General features: G+C 58.4%; 2 protein-coding genes across 2 annotated transcripts in view; both read right to left on the bottom strand.

Moving 5' to 3' along the window:
- The window catches only part of Myo18b (myosin XVIIIB), a 93,026-nt gene extending 86,009 nt beyond the window's left edge, over positions 1-7,017 (bottom strand). The window contains 6 exon segments of the mRNA XM_090320070.1: positions 233-409; positions 958-1,070; positions 1,593-1,659; positions 2,094-3,224; positions 5,723-5,881; positions 6,970-7,017. Of these exon segments, the coding sequence (XP_090176196.1) occupies positions 233-409; positions 958-1,070; positions 1,593-1,659; positions 2,094-3,224; positions 5,723-5,881; positions 6,970-7,017 (1,695 nt within the window).
- A 7,340-nt stretch (positions 7,018-14,357) lies between these two features.
- Positions 14,358-21,652, bottom strand: part of Grk3 (G protein-coupled receptor kinase 3) — a 48,137-nt gene continuing 40,842 nt past the window's right edge. The window contains exons 15-21 of the mRNA XM_090320354.1: positions 21,408-21,508; positions 20,852-20,918; positions 20,547-20,642; positions 17,911-18,073; positions 17,449-17,585; positions 16,087-16,200; positions 14,358-15,556 (exon numbers count right to left, since the gene is read on the bottom strand). Coding sequence (XP_090176480.1) covers positions 15,395-15,556; positions 16,087-16,200; positions 17,449-17,585; positions 17,911-18,073; positions 20,547-20,642; positions 20,852-20,918; positions 21,408-21,508 — 840 coding nt within the window. The 3' untranslated portion in view covers positions 14,358-15,394. The remainder of the gene's footprint in view (positions 15,557-16,086; positions 16,201-17,448; positions 17,586-17,910; positions 18,074-20,546; positions 20,643-20,851; positions 20,919-21,407; positions 21,509-21,652) is intronic.

Below are 21,652 nucleotides of genomic sequence, written 5' to 3'. Positions count from 1 at the left end.
CTCACATCTATGGTCCAGCTGCTCTTATCACGATCATTAATCTGTGTCTGGTATTATTATTTATCCCTGCCTGCTCTTATTACCACTACTGATCTGCTTCAGCCATCACTATTGTTTATCTCTCATGCCCTGGGTTTGGGCTCATTTTGCTGAGGGATGCCAGCCTCCAGGGTCCTGCTGCCCCTCCCGTCTCCCTCCCCCGATCCTCTCATCCCCCCCATCCCCACCTCACCTGTCCTGCCCATGACTCCGCAGGCCCTGGGGGCCGCAGGACAATCAGGTTGGGGCCCGCGCAGGTGTGTGGCCTCTGGGCCCCATAACGGCACAGCAGTGTGTTTAGGACGCTGGACTCATTGATGCTGACCAGCGAGGCCAGGTCCTCAGCCTGGTCCAGCTCAGGGGGGTTGGCCTGTGGACATCACACCGCAGGGTTATTGCTGGCCTCCTAGATAACCCCCCATCTCACCAGCACCTACACACACACACACACACACACACACACACACACACACACACACACACAGAGGCAAGCAGTCCCAGCCCTGAGGGCCAAACGCCAGAGACCAGGCACAAGGACACTGAAAAGGTGTGAGGAAGAACAGCAAAACTCTGAGCAAATTGAGGTCTCCACTTGCCCTTTCTGAGGTCTTATTAAAGAACTCGGATGTGTTCTGTGACCCCTTCCCCCCAGGGACAGAACTCAAGGTCAAGCCCCTCCTTTATCTGTGGTGGAGATCCACCCCGAGGGAAAGATTGATGCCAAAATACAGGCATTGGAACCTGTGCTATACCAAATAGTAGGCCCCAAGTTCATCTCTGAGTTCCCTGGCAGCCAGAGAGAAAAGGGGAATCTTGCTCTGTAGCATGAGATTGTGATGCCCATGCAATGAAAAGTGATCACTCTCAAGGGTCTGAGTCAGCGGGGCTGGGGGCTGGGGGGAGAGGGAGGGGACTCACCCGGTGAACCTGGTCTTCGTCTACCTCCATGACACTCTTGTCGGAATCAAGGCAAAGTCGGACCCTTCCTGCCGGCAGGTCGGCTGTGCCCTCGTCTGGTTTTAGCACCGTTGCTGGTTGGGGACCCCAGAGGGAAGAAAGGAGGGAGGAGAGAGGGGGAGGGAGGAGAGAGAAGGAGGAAGAGGGAAGGAAAGCAAGAATGGAGTCTCTGCCAGGCCAGGGCCCCCAGGAAGGGGAGGAGAGGGCCTGGATATCCCCTCCCTAGGAGTCTATTCTAAACTGTGACTCCCCCTCCCAGCCCCCAAATCCTTTAGGGAGGGAGGCTGAGCCCAACTGGTGGGGTGCAGTGCCCCATCTCACCCCTGAGAGAACAAATATCCTGCAACCTGCTATTCTCCTTCTGGTGCCCAATGCAGACATCACCAATGGATCCCCTCTCTCTTCTGACCAGAACCAGATCCATGGCAGACATTACCAATCAATCCCTTCTCCCTCCTGACCAGAACCAGATCCTGGCCTGTGGCTGACAGAGGCAGGCTTGGGGCATCTCCAAGTTCCCCCTCCCTGGGGGCTTGTGGAAGGACCAGGAGCATGGGAGGAGCCCCCCACTCCCAAGCAGCGCTGACCCCTCTTACCAAGCACAAATCCGTCCTTCTGAGCCAGCCAGACCTTCTCTGCCTCGTACCACCTGCCCTCTGCAGCCTGGATCCGAAGAGCCTCAGTTAAAGCTGCGACGCTCAGGGGATGCCCTGCTCCTGACGTCCTGTCCCCCTCCCCCTCCCCCCCACAACACCTTTGCCCATCCACTCTCCTGATGCCCCGGCTTTGACAAGGCAAGATGGCTACACGCAGAGGTGTCAGCCAAGAAAGCACCCCTCTGCTTTCTTTTCCTTGTGGTTGCTTAGTTTGGCTAAGGGCCGGATTATAGGCATGCGCTGCCACGCCCAGTCTAAAAGCCTCCCACTCATTCTGAGGTCAGGAAGATGCTTTGAATGGAGGCTTTGAAGCCCCCCTCCTGGAAGAAATCCTGATCCCTCTTTTGCTGCTTCCCAGCTCCAGCTGGCCCTCTCCAGCCTCCTGTCCACCCCGAGCTTCCCTCCATCCCCTGCAGCCTGGGTTAGGGCTGAGCTCGTCACCTGCCCGGCATCCTCGGGGCTCCGGTCCCCGCTGTCCTGCTCCTGTGGCTCCAGCCCCTGCTCGGCTGGCTTCTGGTCAAGTGGCTGATCCACCAGGGTCTCCAGCACAGGCTGCAGCTGGGGTTCGGGGACCCTGTGCTCTGCAATTTCACAGGGCTCTTGGGCTCCCTGTACTCTGAGATCTGGCCGGTCCTCTGGTCCAGAGGCCTCCAGGGACAATCCCTGTGGAGCTGGTTTCTGGGACACTGAGCACCCCTTTTCTGCCAGGCTTTGAGTCCCCACTGCCTCTTTGGGCACCTCTACCTTCTGGGGCACCCCAGTCTCCCCAGCCACCGGCAGAGGCCCACCTGCCTTCCCCAGCATCCCCGTGATGTCCCCAGCCTGGCCCCCTAGGCCCTGTCCTGCGCCCCTTTCCTCCTTCTTGGTCTGGGGTACACCTGTCTTGTCCTTCTTGCTCTGGGGACCCACCCCCTTGCTCTTCTTGCTCCAGGAAGTGCCCCACTTTCTGGCTGGGACTTGTGGCTCAGTGCGGCTCTGGTCACCTGTATCCTGGGGCAACCCTCTTTTCTCTGTCTTGTTTTGGGGTGCACCTCCCTCTGCTGTGTGCGTTTGACCCCCAGCACCTGCCCCTGGGGCCTGAGGCCTGGTCCTCTTCTCCTCTTGGCCCTGGGGCTCGCCCCCTTCTGGCTGTTTGTTCGGGGGGGTCCTGCTCCCCTTCCCCATGGTTTCTTGCCCACTCTGTTCTTGTGTTCCTCGGCCTGCACCCCCAAGGCCCCCAGGCGGGGTCAGCTCCCCTGAGCTGGTGGGGGGCGCAGCCTTGCTCTCTGCCCCTCCAGGGTCGGTGGCTGGAGCTGGGGTGCGGCTGGGTGGGGAGTCGCGGGGCTTGGCCAGCTCAGGGTCCAGCTTAGCCACCATGAGCAGTACGTCACCTCGCCTCACACCCCGCCGGCCGGGTGGCACCCTCCTGGTTGGCTCCCCTGTGTCCACATTGGTCACCGGCCCAGGGTGAGGAGCCCCAGGCCCCTGGCTGTCCCCCCCTGGTGCTGTGGCATGCTGGGAGTTGGACGGACTTCCAGGTCGGGGGCCACTGTTGGTCTTGCTGCTGGCTTGAGTGGCAGATACTTCTGGGGCCTAAGAAAGAGGCCACAGCACAGTTAGGGGCAGATCCTGACCTGACAGCAGTCACCCACATCCTTCACCCTGCCGGTCAGCTGCCCAAATGCCCTCCCGCTGCTCGTGGGCACAGCACGAGTCTGTCCCTGGGGATCAGAGCTGAGGGCACCCCATCGTGTGGCCCTGGGTAAATTGCTTCCCTCTCTGAGATGATCCTTTATGTATAGTCTTGAACAGTGGGTGGAAGGATTTGGGGCAATATAGAGTAGGCTGGCACACAGTAGGTCTGTAGTAGCTGCAGCGGCAGCACACAGTAGGTCTAAAGATGCTGTTGTGGTGATAGTTGTTCTGATTGTCCTTTCAGCTTGTCCTGGCTTGGGAACATCTTGGCTCTGAGTTGTCCAGCCAGATGACCCTGGTCACTGTGGTCCACCCCCGCCCAGGTCCAGATTGGCCCAGGCAGCTGGTGCATGGGGACACTCTTTGCAGCTCTAAAATGCTACTTCCCACCCCAGCCCAGGGACCTGGATGCAGCCCCTGAGGTCCCCCACTCCTGCCAGCTTCAATACTGGGGCTCCATGACCCCCAATGTCCTCTATGGCCCACTACTGTCCCAGGCCCTTGAGGCCTGGGGGTCACCCCGGACCCATGCCCAGCACCCCCAACCACCCACACCCAGCCCCTCTTAGGATGAGGTAACCAGTCTCTGCTTGCTTTCAAACTAACCAGGGATGGCACTGATTGCACCTGTAGACCTGCACCTGTGTCCAAAGGTCCATCTTCAGTTAGCCAGCTAAAAGCCAGGATAGAGGCATGGCTGTCATGGTGAAATACCAACCATGAACCAACAAGCCAAATAAGAGTGCAGGGCCCTGGGTTCAAACCTCATTCACAGCAAATACACTCACAGGAGCGCCTGAGACAGTCCCTGAGCTGGCAGCAAGGATAAGGCCTCGAAAGCAAGACACCAACCAGGAACCAGCCCAGCCTCCCCAATCCACAGACTAGGGGTTCCCTGGTCTAGAAAACCTTTAGTCCCCTCTGGCCTCTCTCAGCCCAGCTGTGTACAGATGTGTAGGCTCAGGCCCAGAGTATACAGGAATGTGGTACAAAGGGGCGAGGCCAGAGCCAGAGCCCCAATCCTGGCATCCCACTGTTCCTAAGCTCAGGTTTGCGGCCTCTCCCTGCCCCTCCCAACCCCAGTCTGGGGTATCGGTGACATGGAGGCAGGGTCCTGAGCCCTGGGGTTCCATGGTTGTGGGGTGTCCTGGGGTGGAGCGGCCTCTGTGCTGGAACAGGCATGGCTATTTCTGGCCCCGTGGGCAAGGGTGTCACCAGGCTCTGTCCCCTCCCAGGAGTGTCTTGGCTGGGAGCAGCCACCTGCCCTAGCTGGAGGCCTGTCCATCTCGCACCTTTGTTCTGAGCCTCTGTCCACACCTGGAGGCAATGTCTATCTCCTTCCACTGCCAGGAGCCGGCCTGGCCCGCAGCCTGGAGGCATCCTCTTCTCCTACTCCCTGAGGCCCCACAGCTCTGCCTCCATCTGACCTCAGAACCTCCAGGCCATGGTCTCCTCCTCTGATAAATAGGATCCTCCATCTCACACGGCCACGGGGCCCAAAGGAGCAGCCCATCACCAGCAGAATGACTTCTGTCTGGCCAGGGCCACAGACGGTGACTTTGCCTTTGGTCTGACAAAGTGGGGGTGGGCACAAAACCCAGCCTGCCTGTCACCCTCCCCTACAACCAGGCCTCGGATGCTCCTGCAGCTGCCGCTCAGCTGCCTGGGTGTTTTCGGACACAGCGCGGCTATTGTCACTGGACAGGTGCAGTGATGGGTGGACCAGCCAGACAAACACAAGCTGAAGGGGCAGGGAATGGGGCCACCACAGGGTTAAGGCCAGGGAGACATGGACCAGGCCTCTCCATTGCGTCAGTACCAGCACTGCCCACCAGGGGGCACCAGGGAGGCACTGGGCATAGGGATACTCCCACGATGCATTGCGCTCCCAGCCCTCCTCTGCCAGCATCCAGCCGCCAACTACGGAGCTACAGGAGGCCAGCAGTGGGCCCCTGGGACTGTTGTGGTTGGTGACTGCTTCAGCCCGCACTGAGCCTCGGCAAGGACAGGTTCTCAGCGGCTGTGGACCAACCAGGCTGGCAATATCTACATCCCAAACAGCCCTGACCCTGATGGGCTTCTCAGGGTCCCCGGAGGATGGCGCTGGGGGCTTGTGATAAGGGGCGCTCACTGGATGGGAAAGGATTTCGGTGTTTTCACAAACAGGGTGAATATACTTTTTTTTTTGCTAAAAATGAGCAGGCTTTACACCTGAAGCAGCTCTTGCTTTTTGCAAAAGTATGAAGGCACTGTGACCCCCCCAGCCCACGACTATGAATTGATAGCTTTCACTCATGCTGTGCATTCACTGTGGACCAAGTGATGAGAGCCGTTCAGTGGCCTTGAGCGGGAGGGGGGAGTGGAAAAGCACCCAGCCCTCCCAGAGGCCTCCCTACCTCTCGTTCTGGGGAGGCAAGTGCAGCGTCTTTCCTCCGCCTGGCTTCTTTGGACTCTTTCTCCGTCTCCCTGACCAGCTGCTTGATAAAGCCCCCTGGGATGATGGAGAACAAAGGAGGGGGTGAGGAAGGTGGGGGGCTCTTGTCCTCTTCCCGAATCTGTTTGTAGAAGGAAGGAGAGAGATGAGTGAGAGAGGTGACAGAGGTGGGCTTCCCTGCTAAAGGAGGGGCCCGAGGGAAGGAGGCCAGAGGGAGGAGTCCCAATGGAGGAGGCTGGGGAAGAGGCCCGCACAGCATATGGAAACGAACATGGAGCAGCAGCACCTACATCAGCTAGTGTGAGTCAGCCTGGATGGAACCCCCATGTTACAAGCTGGGGCCATAGGGCCCCTTCCTTGGCCTGGGAGGGCCAGGTGCGGGAGGACCCATGGGGAAGGAGGAAGAGGGTATGCACAAGGGGATGGACCCCAGAAGACCATGCCACAAGGGAGTGCAGGAGAGATGCTGAAAGGAGAGGATGCCCTTTGGGCCTAACCCAGGGATATTCCCAAGATGCATTGCACTCCAAGCCTGCTTCCTGGTTCTCCCAGCTGCTACTGAAGGAGTCTGGATTTCATTTGCCCTGTGACAAACCCCTCCCTGGATGCGGGGAAGGCAGACTTGTGAGACCCCAGCCCTGGGACCCTGCCCACTAAGAGACCCACCTGCAGCTCCCCAATGACCTTTAAGTCAGGCCCCAGGCTCCCAGGGGACCCCTAACACTGGGTCAGGGTGGGACTCTGACATTTTGTCCTCTGGAATGGGCCAGGGAATAAGAGACTGTGGATAGGGCCGTGGGAGGCAGGGCTCCTGTGTTGCTTCCTGGGGAAGGATGGAAGCCAGGTCCTCTGAGGAGGGAGGGAGGAAGGGAGGGAGGGAGGGAGGCTGGCAGTCGGGAACCATCATCCTTCACCTCTACCCAATCAGCCATGGATGGGAAGTTTGCCAAAGGCAGCCAAGGTGGGAGGTGGCACGTTGACCACTGCCTCCCCTGCCGAGGGCTGTGGAGGATGGGGTCAGGACTGGACCTCCCTCCCCATCTCTCCCAGCCTCCAGCTCTGGCATAGAAGTACAGGTGGCCATGGGTGACGAGGCCAAGGCTGGTGGGACTGACGGGAAGGTAGGAGGCGGCACTGGGTGGGTCGTGGGTGCTGGACGTTGCACCCCTGCTGTAGGGTGAGTGCCATGGTGGGGGCACGCCCCCAAACATCACTTTCCTTCTGCTCCCACAGGGCGAGGCGGGAGGAAATGGCCATGCTTCAGGGTGACAGAGGACACGAGGTGGGTGACGCTCCTGCCGCACAGAAGGAAGAGGCCTGGTGGACACAGGTCACACGCGAGGTGGTGGACACAGGCCTGGTGCAGAGAACAACAGTGGGAGGAGTCAGTTCAGACCTCAGTCCACGCTGCTCCCACCACCCACGGCATGTGCCACGCCTGCCCGGGGAGAAGCAGCCCCACGCCAGTTCTGGGTCCCCATCCCTTGTCCCCTGGCCCGCCCCCACCTCTCTCTTACTGTCCTGTGCCACCACATTGCTCTTGGGCTCCTCAGAGCAGGGTTTCTGCGTCATGTTTTATTTAGTTTCTTTCTTTCTTTCTTTCTTTTTTCTTTCTTTCTTTCTTTCTTTCTTTCTTTCTTTCTTTCTTTCTTGTGGGTCATGGGGATCGTATTTGGCCTGGGCACTGTCCCTGAGCTCTTCAGCTCAAGGCTACCACCCTACCCTTGAGCCAAGCCCCACTTCCCATTTCCTAGAGGTTAATTGGAAAAGTCTGAGGTCCTTTTGTACCCGGGCTGGCTTTGAACCTTGATCCTCAGATCTCATCCTCCTGAGTAGCTAGGATTACAGGTGTGAGCCACCGTGCCGGCTTTATTTAGTTTATTTCTTGCATTATAATTGGGGTTTGAACTCCAGCCTTGGCACCTGCTGGGCAGCCACACCTCCAGCCAGCCCTGGCCATGGTTATTTCCGAGGTGGAATCTTTGGGTCTGGGCTGCCATCCCCCGCTCCGTGTGTGTCCCTGCGCCAACTCCATGCCCAGCCATCTCTCTTCCCCCAAGCCGGGATGTCTCGAGATCATTCATGGCAGACCTGGCCACAAACCTCTACCCTGCGACACAGAGACACTGTGCCTGGCTTAACGCTTGATTCATTTTTAAGAGATGGTTGAACTGTTTTCCAGGATGTCTACACCGTTTCCTGGCCACCTTCCTGCATTGGGCTAGAGGAACGCCTGACATGAGAAGGGGGCTGAGAGGGCGGGGATGGTTTGCTCAGGGTAGCCATGGTGAAGCTGCAGGGCCTTTAAGAGGCGGGGCATGTTGGGAGGTGGTTAGGCTGTGGGGGCGTGGCCTTGGCAAGGAGCCCTCAGGAGACCCAGCTTAGGCCTTGCCAGGAGACCACTGTCCAAGGGCAAAACCAGCTACTACACGAGTAGAGGCTGGCATCTCTCCTTCCTGCAGCCCTCCTCCCTTCTAGCTCAGGTTGGGCCTGCCATCCAGCAGCTCCCTGCTGCAGAGCCATGGCTGAGCAGGAGCTTTCTGGGGTAATGGGGTCTGGCTATGGCCACCCTCGGTGACGTGTAGCTTGGGCCCCAGGAGAGAAGCGGGGGCTGGCTGGACCCCAGCTTGGAACCTATGCCAGCTCCAGCACCTTCAAGTAAAGTACTGGGTGGCAGGTGGCGGTGACTCTCTAAGTCCCTGGGCCTCCCCTCATAGCTGGGGCACTGGCCCATCCAGAGCTGGCTGTCTGGAGCAGGAGGGAGGGAGGGAGAGTCAAGAAGATTAGAGTCTGGGGAGGTCACATGACCAAGGAATCTCTTCACTCCCACTCCCCAGATAAACATGTCCAAACAGCCAAACTGCCCCAGGGTGAGCTCTCTGCATGGGAATGGCCCTGCCAGGTCTCTCGGGAAAGGAGGGCACACAGGACAGTCCCCACCCTACCCCTGTGCAGGGTGACACTGGCCGATCCCCAAGTGACTCAGGCTGTGAGACTGCATGAGAAGCCCGCGCTAGGAATAGACCTGACGTAGTGTCCACCCTCGCTACTGGCTGTCCTGCCTTGTCCCCTCCTGCCCAGTGCGTCAGTGGCCGCCACCCAAGAGCCTGCTCCTCTCAGGGCTCTGGGGACCCCTGGTGGCTGCTCTGGGCTCTTCAGATCCCCAGGCCACCACCACCCCAGAGGTCTCTGCCCCCCCACCCCAGGACCGAAGGTCACGGTGGCCCTTGCTCCCTGCGTCCAATCCTGCCCCCCACCCCCGGGCTGTGGTCCAGTCCCACTGACCCCGGGCTGGCAGCCAGTCCTACTGCAGAGTTTTGTCAAGCCTTAATTTAAGCAATGTTCTTATCACCTGCCGTCCCTTCCAGCCGGACACGCCCACCGTGTCAGCTGCTGGCTTCAGCCATAGGGACAGCTTGGACTCTGGGTCATTGAGCCAAGGTTCCTTCAGAGAGCAAGAAGTCTGGGGACAAGAGAGGCAGCCCTCAAAGCCAGGGATGGCCTCGAAACACATTCCACACCCCCCCCCCCCAGCCCAGGGCCCTCAGCTTCTTCCCCTAGCTTTTAATGGCAACACCCCTCTAATGCCAGAGACACCTCTCCAGACATATAACCTCAGGGCCTTTGCTCATACCGTACCCGGGACCTCATATACTTCTCCTTGGACATGACTCACTCCTCCACATCTTCCTTCAGGTCTCTGCTTGAGTCACCTTCTCAATGAACCTGTCCTCAGCAGGGCACATTTCTCCTTCCACTTGTGCTTCCTCCCTCTCCCGCCCTCTTCCTTCCTTCCATTCCTTCTTTCTTTTGGTGCTGCACCTGGGCTTGAACTCTGGCTTTTTTAGTGGTTAATTGAAGATAAGAGTCTCATGGCCTGGGGGCCAGGAGCATGGCCTAGTGGTAACTAGCTTGCCTAGCATGCTTGAAGCCCAGGGTTCGATTCCCCAGAACCACATACATACAAAAAGCCAGAAGTGGTACTGTGGCTCCAGTGGCAAGAGTGCTAGCCTTGAGCAGAAAACCAAGTGTCCAGGGACAGGACACTGAGTTTGAGCCTCAGGACTCATGGCCTGCCCTACCTGGGTAGGCTGGGAACCAGAATCCTCAGATCTCAGCCTCCTGAGTAGCTGGGATTACAGGCGTGAGCTGGCTTCCAGCTCCCATCCTGTCTCATTTTAGTCCCACAACAGTACTGTGTAGCTGCCTCACTCTAGCGGGAAGCCTAGAGAGGCCAGTGCACTGGCCTGAAGTCACAGAGCCACAGTGTATGCCTTCCCCTGGTGTGCCTGACCCCTCCCGTCCTGTAGCGCCATCTCAGCTGTGTCAAGAGTCATCAAGGCTTAGCAGCACCCCACATCCTCCTCTCACCCAGGACAGCCACCTGCCTCCACTACAGGCTTCTTCCAGCCTGCTGTCCCTCTCCACTCTCCTATCCCAGCGTCTGGGCTACCATGGATATGGGGCGCAGACTGGGGGTGGAGTGGGTGACAGGATGGGGTCACAGTTCCACCAGGCTGCCTTCCCCATGTCCTCCCTTCCCACCCCCACCTCTTCCCTGCTCCCTTGGCCTCAGGGGAGAAAGGCTGGATCTCCTGTCCTCTCCGCAGGGCTCCTCTGAACAGCTCCAAGTAGCCACTGAGTTCCCATCACTGCCCCTCTCCACACACACGCATGCACGCATGCACACACACACACACACACACACACACACACACACACACACACACACACACACACACACACCCTGGCAGGGAAATTGCCAGTGCTACAGCTGAGCACACTGCTTTCTAGCAGGAGCTTCCCGGGTGGCAGCCAGGACACTGATGACAGCCAGAACAAGTGACAGTGGCTGCCTGCGGTGTCACAGGCAGGACTCCCAGCCTGTGGGAAGAGCGTTATGATCCATTTCTAATGTCTGCCCTGGGAAGCGAGTGCTGTGATGGATTGCTAATGTCTGCCCTGAACCTGGCAGGTGTCGTGGGCCTGCGTGTGTTACTTCACTGCCTCCTGGGGGCTAAGTGAACCCAGCATCCCCATCGCAGTTCACGTCCAGCCCAGCTCACTCCGGCCTTGATGTGGTGGCCAGAGGGCCAGCGGGCACCCTTCATGCAGGTCCACTCCCCAGCCAGTGTCAAGGTGGCCTACTGCCAGCTACCTGCTAGACAGAGGTGGACAAGAGAGGAAGAGAAAGGAAGGAGGGAGAAGAGAGGGGAAAGGGTACAGGGGACAGGGGAGAGGAAAGCAGCAGAGACAGGGAGAGGAAGAGCAGGGAGAGCCCGGCCTGTTCCTGGAGTCATAGGGAGGGCCTAGGCCAAGCCTGGGGGCCCCTTTCTGGGGAATTTCCTCTGTGGAGACCCCTTGCATGGAAGAACCTCTGCTGTGGTTTTCTGGACCCCCCCATACCCTGAGCCCCACAGCCCCCATTGCCTGTCCTCCACGGTTACACACACGTCTGGCTCCAGGCACAGGCAGGGGGAAGCCGGTGGAGCCGGTGCCCTGGACAGCCCAGGCCCCGTCCATGCAGGCTGTGACTGTGGTCCCCAAGTGCCCATAGCCACAAAGCACCCAAAGCTCAGGAGAGGGAGCCAGCCAGTGCTCTCCCAGGGCCCACGGCCTGGCCACGGCGGCCTGCGGGTCCGTGATCTCCACTCACTGGAGGTGTCTTCTGGAAGAAGCACCACAGACATGGGAGAGAGCCGGGCTCCCTGACCAACCACACACAGCCCCACAGGGTCACTGTGGAGGCTGAACAGAGACAGAAACGCCGCCCGGGATGGGAGCTAAGAGCCTGCAGCTGAGGCTGCCCCAGGACCCTGATGGTAGTTTTTCTAACCAAGGGACAACAATTGAGTCCTGATAAGACTTGGTTGGCTTTCCTGCTCACCTGTGACCCAACATAGGGCCACGAACTCTTCCAGTGGTCTAGCTTCACAGCCCCAGAATGCAGCGGGGGCCATCAGGCCTAAAATAACCCCATAGGGCCTCAGCCCCCCAAAGCACATTCCCGAGGGCGTGAGTGGCCCCCAGGCTCCAGACCCACCGTACCTTCTGGCTGCGCTGCAGTGCTGGATGGCTCGGGGAGTCCCTGGGGGTGGACAGAGGGGCCACAGGCCTGGACGTAGGGTGAAGGGCTCCCTGGGCTTTCTCCCTTGCTTGCTCCTTTCCCGGCTCCTCCCCTCCCCTCCCCCCGCAGCAGCTGAGTCCACACTCATTTCTAAAATTAGCCCAAGGGACAGCCTTGCCGGTGACCAGCGACGATCACATGGACATATTTGGTGGCGGGGTGCAGGGAGGGGATGCAGCACATTCCCAGTTGTCACAGTCGCCCAGCCATGGCCCGTGCTTCCCACTACAGGGTGCCAGCCAAGCGCTGGACTGGTGGCTCTGGGTGGAGGCCAGCCAGGCTGACCATCCCTGCCTTGCAGGTAGTGCTTGCTCTAGACAGAGACTCGGGCTGGACTCCACATGCCACTCCATGTTCCCAACCACCATGCCAGGCAGGGGGTGGGAGAAGACCTCCATTTACAGGTGGGGAAACCAAGGCACAAACAAGGGTGATGGGCTTGACCTGGGCTCAACCCCAGTGCTGCTGGCCCTGGATGGTGGGTGTTAACACAATGCTTTAGTGGAGGGAGACAGACAGGAGGAGGAGGAGGTGGAGGAGGAGGAGGAAGAGTTAGAGGACATAGGGGGAGGGGGAGGGAGAGACAAGAAGGGGAAAGGAGGGGAAGAGAAGGGAGGGGAGAGGACCACAGGCTGGCAGCTGGAGGGAGCAGTGTCAGGAATCACATCCAGCAGCTCACATGTTCCCATCTCCAGGGACCAGGTCTCATTCACCCCAAGACAAGCCCTGCCTGGTCCTGGGCCAATCAGCGTTACTGGGGTTCTGCCACCACCACCACCACCACCACCACCACCACCATCATCATCATCATCGTCATCGTCATCATCATCACCATCATCACCATCATCATCTTCATCATCACCATCATCATCATCTTCATCACCATCATCATCATCACCACTTGAGCCACAACTCCACTTCCAGCTTTTTGATGGTTCACTGGAGACGAGTCTCACGGACTTTCCTGCCCAAGCTGGCTTCAAATTGTGATCCTCAGATCTCAGCCTCCCCAGTGGTGGGGTTGAGAAGCATGTGTGCCAGCACCCAGTGGTCCAGTCATCCTTGCAGTTTATCTAGTCCGGCTCCTGTGATCTGACTCACCAGCCTGAGTCCACAGACGTGCATAAGAATGGCTCGTAGTCTTTCTCTGGTTGTTTTGTTGGTGGTGTGTTGTTTTGTTTTGATGTTGTCTCACTCTAGCCCAGGCCAGCCTTGATCTCAGGACCCTCCCCTCTCAGACTTTCACGTGCTAGGATTCCAGGCATGTGACACTGCACCTGGCCCTCTCTTGCTCCTGAGAAACAGTCGTCTCAGCCCCACCCACGAGGACGAGGGGAAACTGAGCCCTCTGCCTGAACACGACTGAGGAGAGAGTGGAGGAAGGCATCTCTCACCAGCACATCTCATAACATTTTTAGAAATTCACATCATGTGGGGGGAAAAAAAACAACTGAGAATTTTATTTTCTTCTAGATCTGTGAAAATTGCCACAAACTTGGTAGAAAAGTGGTGCAGTGAGTTGGCCCAACTCTAGGAGAAATTCAGAATCAGGGGGGGAAAAACCCTGACCCGTAATCACACTGACAAATGGACAATGGCTTTTGAAATGACCTTTGTGATGGCTGTGACGCTTTAATCCGTTTTATGTGTGTATTACCCCTGCCAAACACAGCCTCCCCTGACCCATCCTGGGACTAAATCCAGGGCCCTGTCCAAGTCAACCACACTCCACTATGAGCTGCACCCCCCCCCACAAAGCCCTTGCAGTTTTGAGCTGGGGTCTCACTGCAGAGCCCAGGCTGGCCTTGCTCTTGGTCCTCCTGAGTGCTGGGACTACAGGCATGTACCACCACACCCAGCTGCCATGATCTACCTTGAGCTGAGCACCCACTCTCCAAACGCCTTGCTCCATGTTTGTCTCCTGGACTCAGAAGGTGCCATGCCAGGAGCCGCCCAGCCGAGGATGGCTTGGAGAGCGAGATGGTGGGGAAATTTGAAGAGCGAGATTTTGCTGAAAAATCACGCTACCGTGTGACCAAGAAGGAAAACAGCCAGCTGTGGGGCGGGGGGGAGCACGTGTGCCCATATATGTATGTGTGCAAGCCCAGGCTCTCCTTCTGAGCAGGCAGAACACCATGTTTGGCACAGCTTCTCCATGCTGGGTGCAGAGGGATGACGATGGATGGATGCCCACACTTCTGCTCCATGCCCACGCCTGCACAGCCACAGCACTGTTCTATGAATTCTTTTTGTTGTCTTCAGCATACAATTCTGATAAAAAGTGCCGCCACAGGGAAGTGGAGCCATAGCTCAAGTGGTAGAGCGCCACCTTCCGTGAAAGTGCTCAGGGACAGCTCTCAGGCCCTAAGTTCAAGCCCCAGGACTGGCACGCACACGTGTGCACACAAACACTCATGTCCCCAATGTCCACACAAATACAGAAGCATCTGGAGTCACTAGAAGAGATGGAGGACAGGACAGGAACAGCTGTGAGATCCGCCTGTGTGTATCGTTAAGAGTGAGCGAGAGACATCTGATCAACCTCTACCAAGAACACAACAGGCGCGTAGACTTGAAAAAGGGCTGGGAACAGGGGATGCGCTCTGGTTTGGCCCTGCAGGATGTAGGGGAGGGGGAGAGGCAGGAGGGCAGCCCTCCTGCTCCCCCACAGATCCTCCATGAAAGACAACCGAACAGTCACGCCACGTGTGCATCCGCCTTGGGTTTTTTTTTTTTTTTTTAACAAGTTCACTTTAAGTTACAGTGCAATATAAGAAGCCATTCTTGTCTCCTTCTGATGCGTGTCCTGGCAGAAGCAGCCAAGGGGGCCATGGGCCTGTACCCTGGCCCTTTCCCCTCAAGCAGGGGCAGACTGCAGGTGCCCGGGCCAGCTGGGCTTGGCACCCTGCCCTCTGCGCCTGCCCAAGTGAGGGCACCCCGCTGCTCCCTGCCCCCCAGCCATGGCCATCCTCCGTCACCTGATCACTCTGCTGCCTGGACTCCGAGGCCCCAGCAGCGGTGCCAGTGGAGGCACTGGGCAGGGGTGGGCACTGCTCACAGGGGCCCCTTGCCACCTGTCCCTGGGACCACAGAAAGATGGTGGTGGTGACACAGAGGCTGCCCACTTTCCTGCCCAGGCCCGGGGAGCAGCCCAGCCATGGCAGCAACCATCTGTGGTCACACACGAAGCCCTGTGCCCTTCCTCCTGGCAGGCTGAAGGCAATGTTTCCTGTCAGACAGAAAGGTGGAGGTGGTGGGCAGGAGTCATCTCAAGTCCCAGGTCTGTGGCCTCCAACGCCAGTGTGTAGCAAAGGAAAAGAACTTCAGCTGCCCAGGAGTTTTCAGTGCAATCGCAGCCCGCAGGCGGGCCTGAGACTGATGGGCTCTGGGACCAGCCCGACTCCCTGAGGGGCACTGTGACCCGGGCCTCCCCGACTGTGTGAGAGCCCAGCTAGGCGAGGCCTGAGGCTCTGCTGTGGGGCAGGAGGGCCCCAGGGGCTCCGGGGGTCAGAAGCCGTTGCTGTTCCTGTGGCACAGCGGCGGCTTGGACAGGTCCGTGGTGGCGGGCCGGGACCGGTGGAGGAATTTGGGGGCGCTGCGCAGCAGCCGCTGAGCCTCCGTGAAGGCCTGGGTCAGCTCCTTCTTCCACTGCGCAAACTCGGGGTCACTCTGCAAAGACACACAGGGCAGCACAGGTGAGGCCTGCGGCCCCCGGACGCACCCCACCCGCCAGGCCTCGGAGCCCTCACTGAGGGGGGGGACGGGCCGCATGACCTCCCCCTCCACCCCAACACACATGGGGGCTACAGTGAGGGTGGACCGTGTTCCCAGGTAAGAGCTGGACTCCGCCTCCTCTCTCACTGCCTCTACTGCTGACCAGACAATGGTGACACACGCCTGTCGTCCTTACTACTGAGGAAACTGAGTGAGGATCGCGGTTCAAAGCAAGCCAGGCAGGGACTCCTATCTCCAATGAACCAGACCAAAAAAACAAATGCCAGGAGTGGAGATGTGGCTCAAGTGGCCGTGTGCCAGCCCAAAACGCCAAATAAAAACAACACAAAAATCAACTTGTACCCTTAAGGTTTTCTTGCTAAGCGGAGGTCGAGTTAAAACAACCACAGCTTTATCACCAGGCCTCTAGATTTACTCAGTATTTACACGATCACTCTAACTTTCCTCTGAGGAGACACACTCACCTCACACTGCAAGACAAACTGCTTCCCTCCTTTCACTCTGAGAAGTATGCACTTCCTTTCTTTGACCTGAGTCTCTTCCACCGAGAGGACCTGCTCCATGGTGAGCAGACTTTGCTGATCAGAAAGATAAAAAGTGGCGCCGGTCACTTCCAGCGTCCCGTGATGGCCTAAGCCAAAGGAACCGCCTGCCGAGAAGCTAATAGCATCAGAACGACGCCCCTGTTGGGGGACCCGGGGCGTGGCTCTGCGACTTAAGCACCTGCCATAGCACGGCAAGTTCACGTGCACGCTGGGCTATGCTTTGGGGGTTTTGGGACAGCGCCTCGGAGACAGTTGTTTAGGGACAGCACTCAGAGACAGTGCTTGGGGACGGAGCCTCCGGAACGGTGCCTCAGGACCAGCAGAAAACAAAGAAGAAAAAGTAAAGAAAAGCGTAAAAGGAATGCAGGCCTGTTCATCAGGGTACTTGGGTCCAGAGAGCTGGTTCCGGGCTCAGAAGCTCCTAAACCCAAACCCGCAGCCCCCAAAGCATCTGTCATTATTTGCAAACTTGGGTCCTGGCTGTATGAATTTTGGTTAAATGATATTTTTGACCCAATAATATTTTATTTTTAATGGAATTTGGAATCTTGTACTCCTTGGTGATCATGAAGAAATTCCACCCCCAGCAGTCAGATCTCATGACCTAAGGTAGGACTGGAAAACTCTGGGCCCTCGGTGCCCCAGCCTCCCGCCAGAAGCCCACCCTGGTCCCCTGGGGCGACAGAGCGCCCCGCTATCCCCAGTCAGGTGGGGACCAGCCCAGCCCCGCATGCAGCAGGCGCCTACTCAGTGCTGCCCAGCTCCTGGCAGGCGCAGGGCACACCATGTGTCTTCTCTGTCTCATCTGTTCACTGGGGACAGGGCCCGGCCTATGCACCCATGAAGCCTGCCTGCCGACCTCCACCAGTGCAGAGTGCCTGGGGGTCCCCGGGGGCCTCAAGAACCTCGCCTCCATCTCTGGGGACATTCTACCCCCATACACGACGTCGGGAGGGACCTGGTAGATCTGGCTGCCCTCACCTCCTTACCCCGCTTGCCCAGAGCCGGCTGGGTCTCCCCTAAACCTCTGAGGTGGCTGAACGCCTCTGATTTGTCTTTGCAGCATCTGGCTCAGATAAGCACGTGAGAACTAAAGGTGGCTGCTGATTCACTCCTCCCACCCCACAGGTGGGAGAAACTAAGGCCACATCACTGCACTGCACTCCAAGTCTCAGAGACAGAGCTGAGGGTGAGCGGTTGGGGCTCCTTCTCTTCTCTCCTTCTCCCTCTCTTTTCCTCCTCTCCTCCCCCACCGGCCCCCCAGGCCACGGCCACACTCACCCGGGACTCTCCGTCCCCTCGCCACTCCAGCCTGTTGGGGAAGAGGTAGAAGTAGCGCCGCTGCCACTGCGTGAGGAACGGGCTTCCCAGCTTCAGCATGAAGCCGTGCACGATACAGTCTTTCCCCAGTGCGTAATCTGGGGGACAGAGACTCGGCGTCACGCCCAGCCGTGCAGGCCACACAGGACCCGGCATCACATCCCACCGCACGCCTGCCCCCATCCACGTTCCCACCAGGGGCCAGTTCTAAGCTTCCCACAAGTCGGGGTGCCAGACCCTAGCTCAGGAGAGCACAGGCATAGCCTCCATTGACAACATGAGAGCCCCACGTGGTCCAGGGACACAGGGGTCACCCCGCTAAAATCCATCATCAGGAATCGCAGGTGTGGACGGCCTGGTGGGAAGGAGGGCGGGACGGCAGGCGCAGGGCAGGGCAGGCCCACGGGCAGCCGGTGCACTCGCCTTCCTCGTGTCCCAGCTGCTTGTTCTTGGCTCTCTTCCGGGCCTCGATCTTGTCGGTCTCCACATTCACCACGTCGTACACCGTCTCCACCACCTCCTGCTGCCAGCGCTCCGAGATGACCAGCGGGAAGTTCCTGTACAGCTCCTGGTCACAGTCAAGCAGCTGAGCGGCCCAAGAAACCAACACAGTTGGGACTCAGTGTGCCGAGGAAATGAGCACAGGTGGGGTTTGTGTTTCAAGTAGAAAAAGATCCCAAGGCCAAGTGAAGCTGCAATTGCGGGGAGGGCGTTTGATTTATAAGGAGAGGCCCAGGGGCCCTTGCCAGCTTCCTGCAGGAGCCAGAGTGGTGAGGAAATCCCAGGTGTTGGAGGTGGGATTTTCCTGTCACCAGTGACGTATGCTGGGCACCTACGGCTCACACCTGGCAGACGACCTGTCATCCCAGCTACTCAGGAGGCTGAGGATCAGGGTTCAAAGCCAGCCCCAGGGAGGGAAGGCCCTGAGACTCTTATTCCCAATAAACCACCAAAAAGCCAGAAGTGAAGCTAAGGCTCAAGCAAAAGAGCTCAGGGGCAGCGCCAGGGCCCTAAATTCAAGCTCCAGGGCCGGCCCTAAATAAATGACTTAATTAATTCATGTGAAGTGGAAGATACAGGGTGGGTCTGGCCAATACAGCCTGTGAGACTAGTGGCAAAAATTAGTCTAACGATAGCCTTTCCCAATCTCCCTTCTGTTCCTTAAGTGGACACGAGGACCTGTGGCATCTGAGAGACAGCTTCCCACCCAGGAATGCCCGCTTTGCCGGGAGAAAAGCGAAGCGTGTGGGACAACCTCTCTAGAGACCTCTCCTCCCCACGCCTCAGTGTGGTGGGTGCCAGGCGGGCAGCACGGCAAGGAAAAGAGGAGCTGCAAGGACCCTGCTGGGCGGCTCCGCTGGCCCAGGCTGAGGGAGCAGTGGCAATGAGGCGCCCATCAGAGCGCCCTGCCCTCTTTAAACGGTACAACCTCTGCCCAGAGCTGAAACCCCTGGTGCTAAGTGTGAGGAGAGGCACGTGCATGTGTGTGCTTGTGCACATGTGTGTACATGTGTGTGCACGTATGTGCGTTGCAGACTGGGTTGGTAAAGACCCTAGGCCCTGCTCCACACACCAGCACACACTGGGAAGCATCGGAAGCCTGCACTCCATCCACCTCTCTCCAACAACCAGCTCTGCTTTATGCACAAATGGCGGCCTCTCTCCAGGATCCCCACAGATGCCAGCTCTGTGCGGAGCATGCTGTTGAAAATGAACTAAAAGAACAGAATTCCTGTTTACATATAGTGATGCGGTGAGCTTTTTCCTTTCTTTAGAAGAGCACATATCTAGGCGCCGGTGGTCACACCTGTCAGTCTCGCTACTCAGGAGGCTGAGATTTAGGAATCAAGGTCCAAAAGCTAGCCTGGGAAGAAAAGGTCCCTGTGAGACTCTTAACTCCAATTAACCACCAAAACACCAGAAGTGGCGCTGCGGCTCAAGTGGCAGAGTGCTATAGCCTCAAGCAAAAAGCTCAGGGACAGTGCCTGGATCCTGAGTTCAAGTCCTAGGACTAGAACACAAAATATAAAATAAAAGAGAGAACATAAGGATTATACTTGTGTCTTCCAAGGCCATTCCTCCTCTGGCAGGCCATGTCACTATGTCACCCTGCTGCAGTCTGGCCCACAGCCCTGTCCCCAACATGTGACCTCTTGGTCCAAGCATGCAAAAGCTCTCTCCAAGCCACAGGAGAGACCACTAAGCCTGCCACACGTGGGTCCTGCCTGGCCAACTGGACTGGCTACCCAGCATGGACCCTCTCTAGGTGCAGAAAGGGAGGCTGGGGTCTCACTGGGAGCCACTCAGTGTCCAGTCCCCAGCAAGGTCACCGGCCTCTGCAACCGCCCTCAGCCTGGCCTGGCTCACTCGCAGACCAGGCCCGGAGAAGTGAGCTGGTGCTGGTCTGGCAGCGCCACCAGTCCAGCCACAGCTTGGCCCTTGGGGGGGTGATTATGTGCACCTCCCCCAACTGGAAGGGGCCAGGGAGGCACAGCCAGCGTGTAGTGCAATCACCAGCTGGTAAACAGGTAACTATTTTGCATTTCACGTGCAGGGCGGGGGCGGCTCTGGGGTTTGAACTTGGGGCTTCATGCCTGCTGGGCAGGTGCTCTACTGGTTGAGCTAGCCTCCAGGGTTTTGCTCTGCTTATTCCGAGCTGGGGGCCTCACTCTTTGCCAGGGCTGACCTGGACTGTGATTCCCTGCTTGTACTTTCTGCCACTGGCAGGATGACAGTCAACACCACTCCAGTCGGCTCTGTTGAGATGGGGTCTTGCAGACGTTTTTGCCTGGCGTGGTCTGACATTGTGGTCTCCTCACAGTCCCCGCTTGCTTGACAGGGGAGCGTCAACTAACGAGCCTCCTTTGCCCATAATCCCCGGGGCTCAGGAGAAGCAACGTTTTCGTGGAATCTAACTTGGGTGGCTTCTTAACGACACAAGCTTCAGATGCCTAAGTTATTTCCCCACACAGCATGGCTGCGCTGAGCTGACTGTTGGGGGAGACCTGCACCCCACCTTGAGACAGCGAGGTGGCGGGGAGCCGCGCACGCGTGCACACCTTAATGCCCTTGGTGTCCTCCTCGTCAAAGGAGCCGATGTCGAAGGCATCCGCAGCGTTGACTTCTCCCCGCGGGGGGATGAGGGGTGGCGGGTACTGAGGAGGCACAGGACCGAGTTACCAGGACATTCCGGCCCATCCCAGGCACCCCGAGTGGATGGGGGGAGGGGACGGGGAGGTTCCGTCCCACCTATGGCGGGGTCGGCAGGTGCAGTGGGGAAGGGGAGACGCAGCTGGGGGACGCAGCTGCCCAGGGAGGCAGGGGGTTGGGGGGCCGGTGGCAGGTGACATGTGGCAGTGCCCACCTTCTGCAGGTAGGCCAGCTGCCACTCAACGCCAGTGAAGAAGCTGTGTTCCTTGAGTTCCTGGGCCCTTTGGAGACAGGGAGAAGAGCACAGGAAGGATGAACATGCGGGGGAGGGGAGACTCCCTCCTCCCCCACCCCCCACCCCTGAGCGGCAGAACGTTGCCCAGTGGCAGAGCCAGGACACGGTCTCGGTGGGTCGTGTCCACTCCCTGGGACACGGCCCTGCACAGAGCCTTACGAGGCCCTACTGAGATCCTCTGTGGATTTCAGCTCAAAGGCAGCCTAAGCAGAAAAGACTGACACTCTGTCTTCAATCAACCAGCAAAGAAGCCAGGCTGGAGGCGTGGTTCAAGTGGCAGAGCACCAGCCAAGCTTAGTGAGCCGGACACCCTGGGCGCAAGCCCCAAGACTACACTCCCCCCCAAAAAAGAGGGGTAAACCTCTGGATTATAAAGTGCACAGGGCAACACACAGCAGTTCCCCTGGTGTCCATCCACCCTCTCCCCACCCGCCCCACCCCGGCAGAGGGTCCCCAGGCCTGGAAGAGGACGTACCCACTGCCCTGGCAGCCCAGCCGCTGGCTCACGTCCCGCTGCAGGAGGCCCTCCAACAGGGACTTGAGCTCTGGGGAGAAGGCGTCCGGGAGCTCTATATTCTGCACAGAGAAGGGGTGGACTTCAACATCTGCCCCCCCCCAATCCCCCGCTCCCGCTCTGCACCCTCCCCTCCCAGGGGTGGCAGTGGCCTGGGTAAGAACCAGATTTAAAACTGCAGATGCATAACGAACTGACATTCACAG

Source organism: Megascapheus bottae, chromosome 28, assembly GCF_031878675.1.
Source record: "Megascapheus bottae isolate mThoBot1 chromosome 28, mThoBot2.hap1, whole genome shotgun sequence".
Lineage (NCBI taxonomy): Eukaryota > Metazoa > Chordata > Mammalia > Rodentia > Geomyidae > Megascapheus > Megascapheus bottae.
Note: the sequence above shows the minus strand (reverse complement) of the source record. Positions and strands in the feature narration are given on the sequence as shown.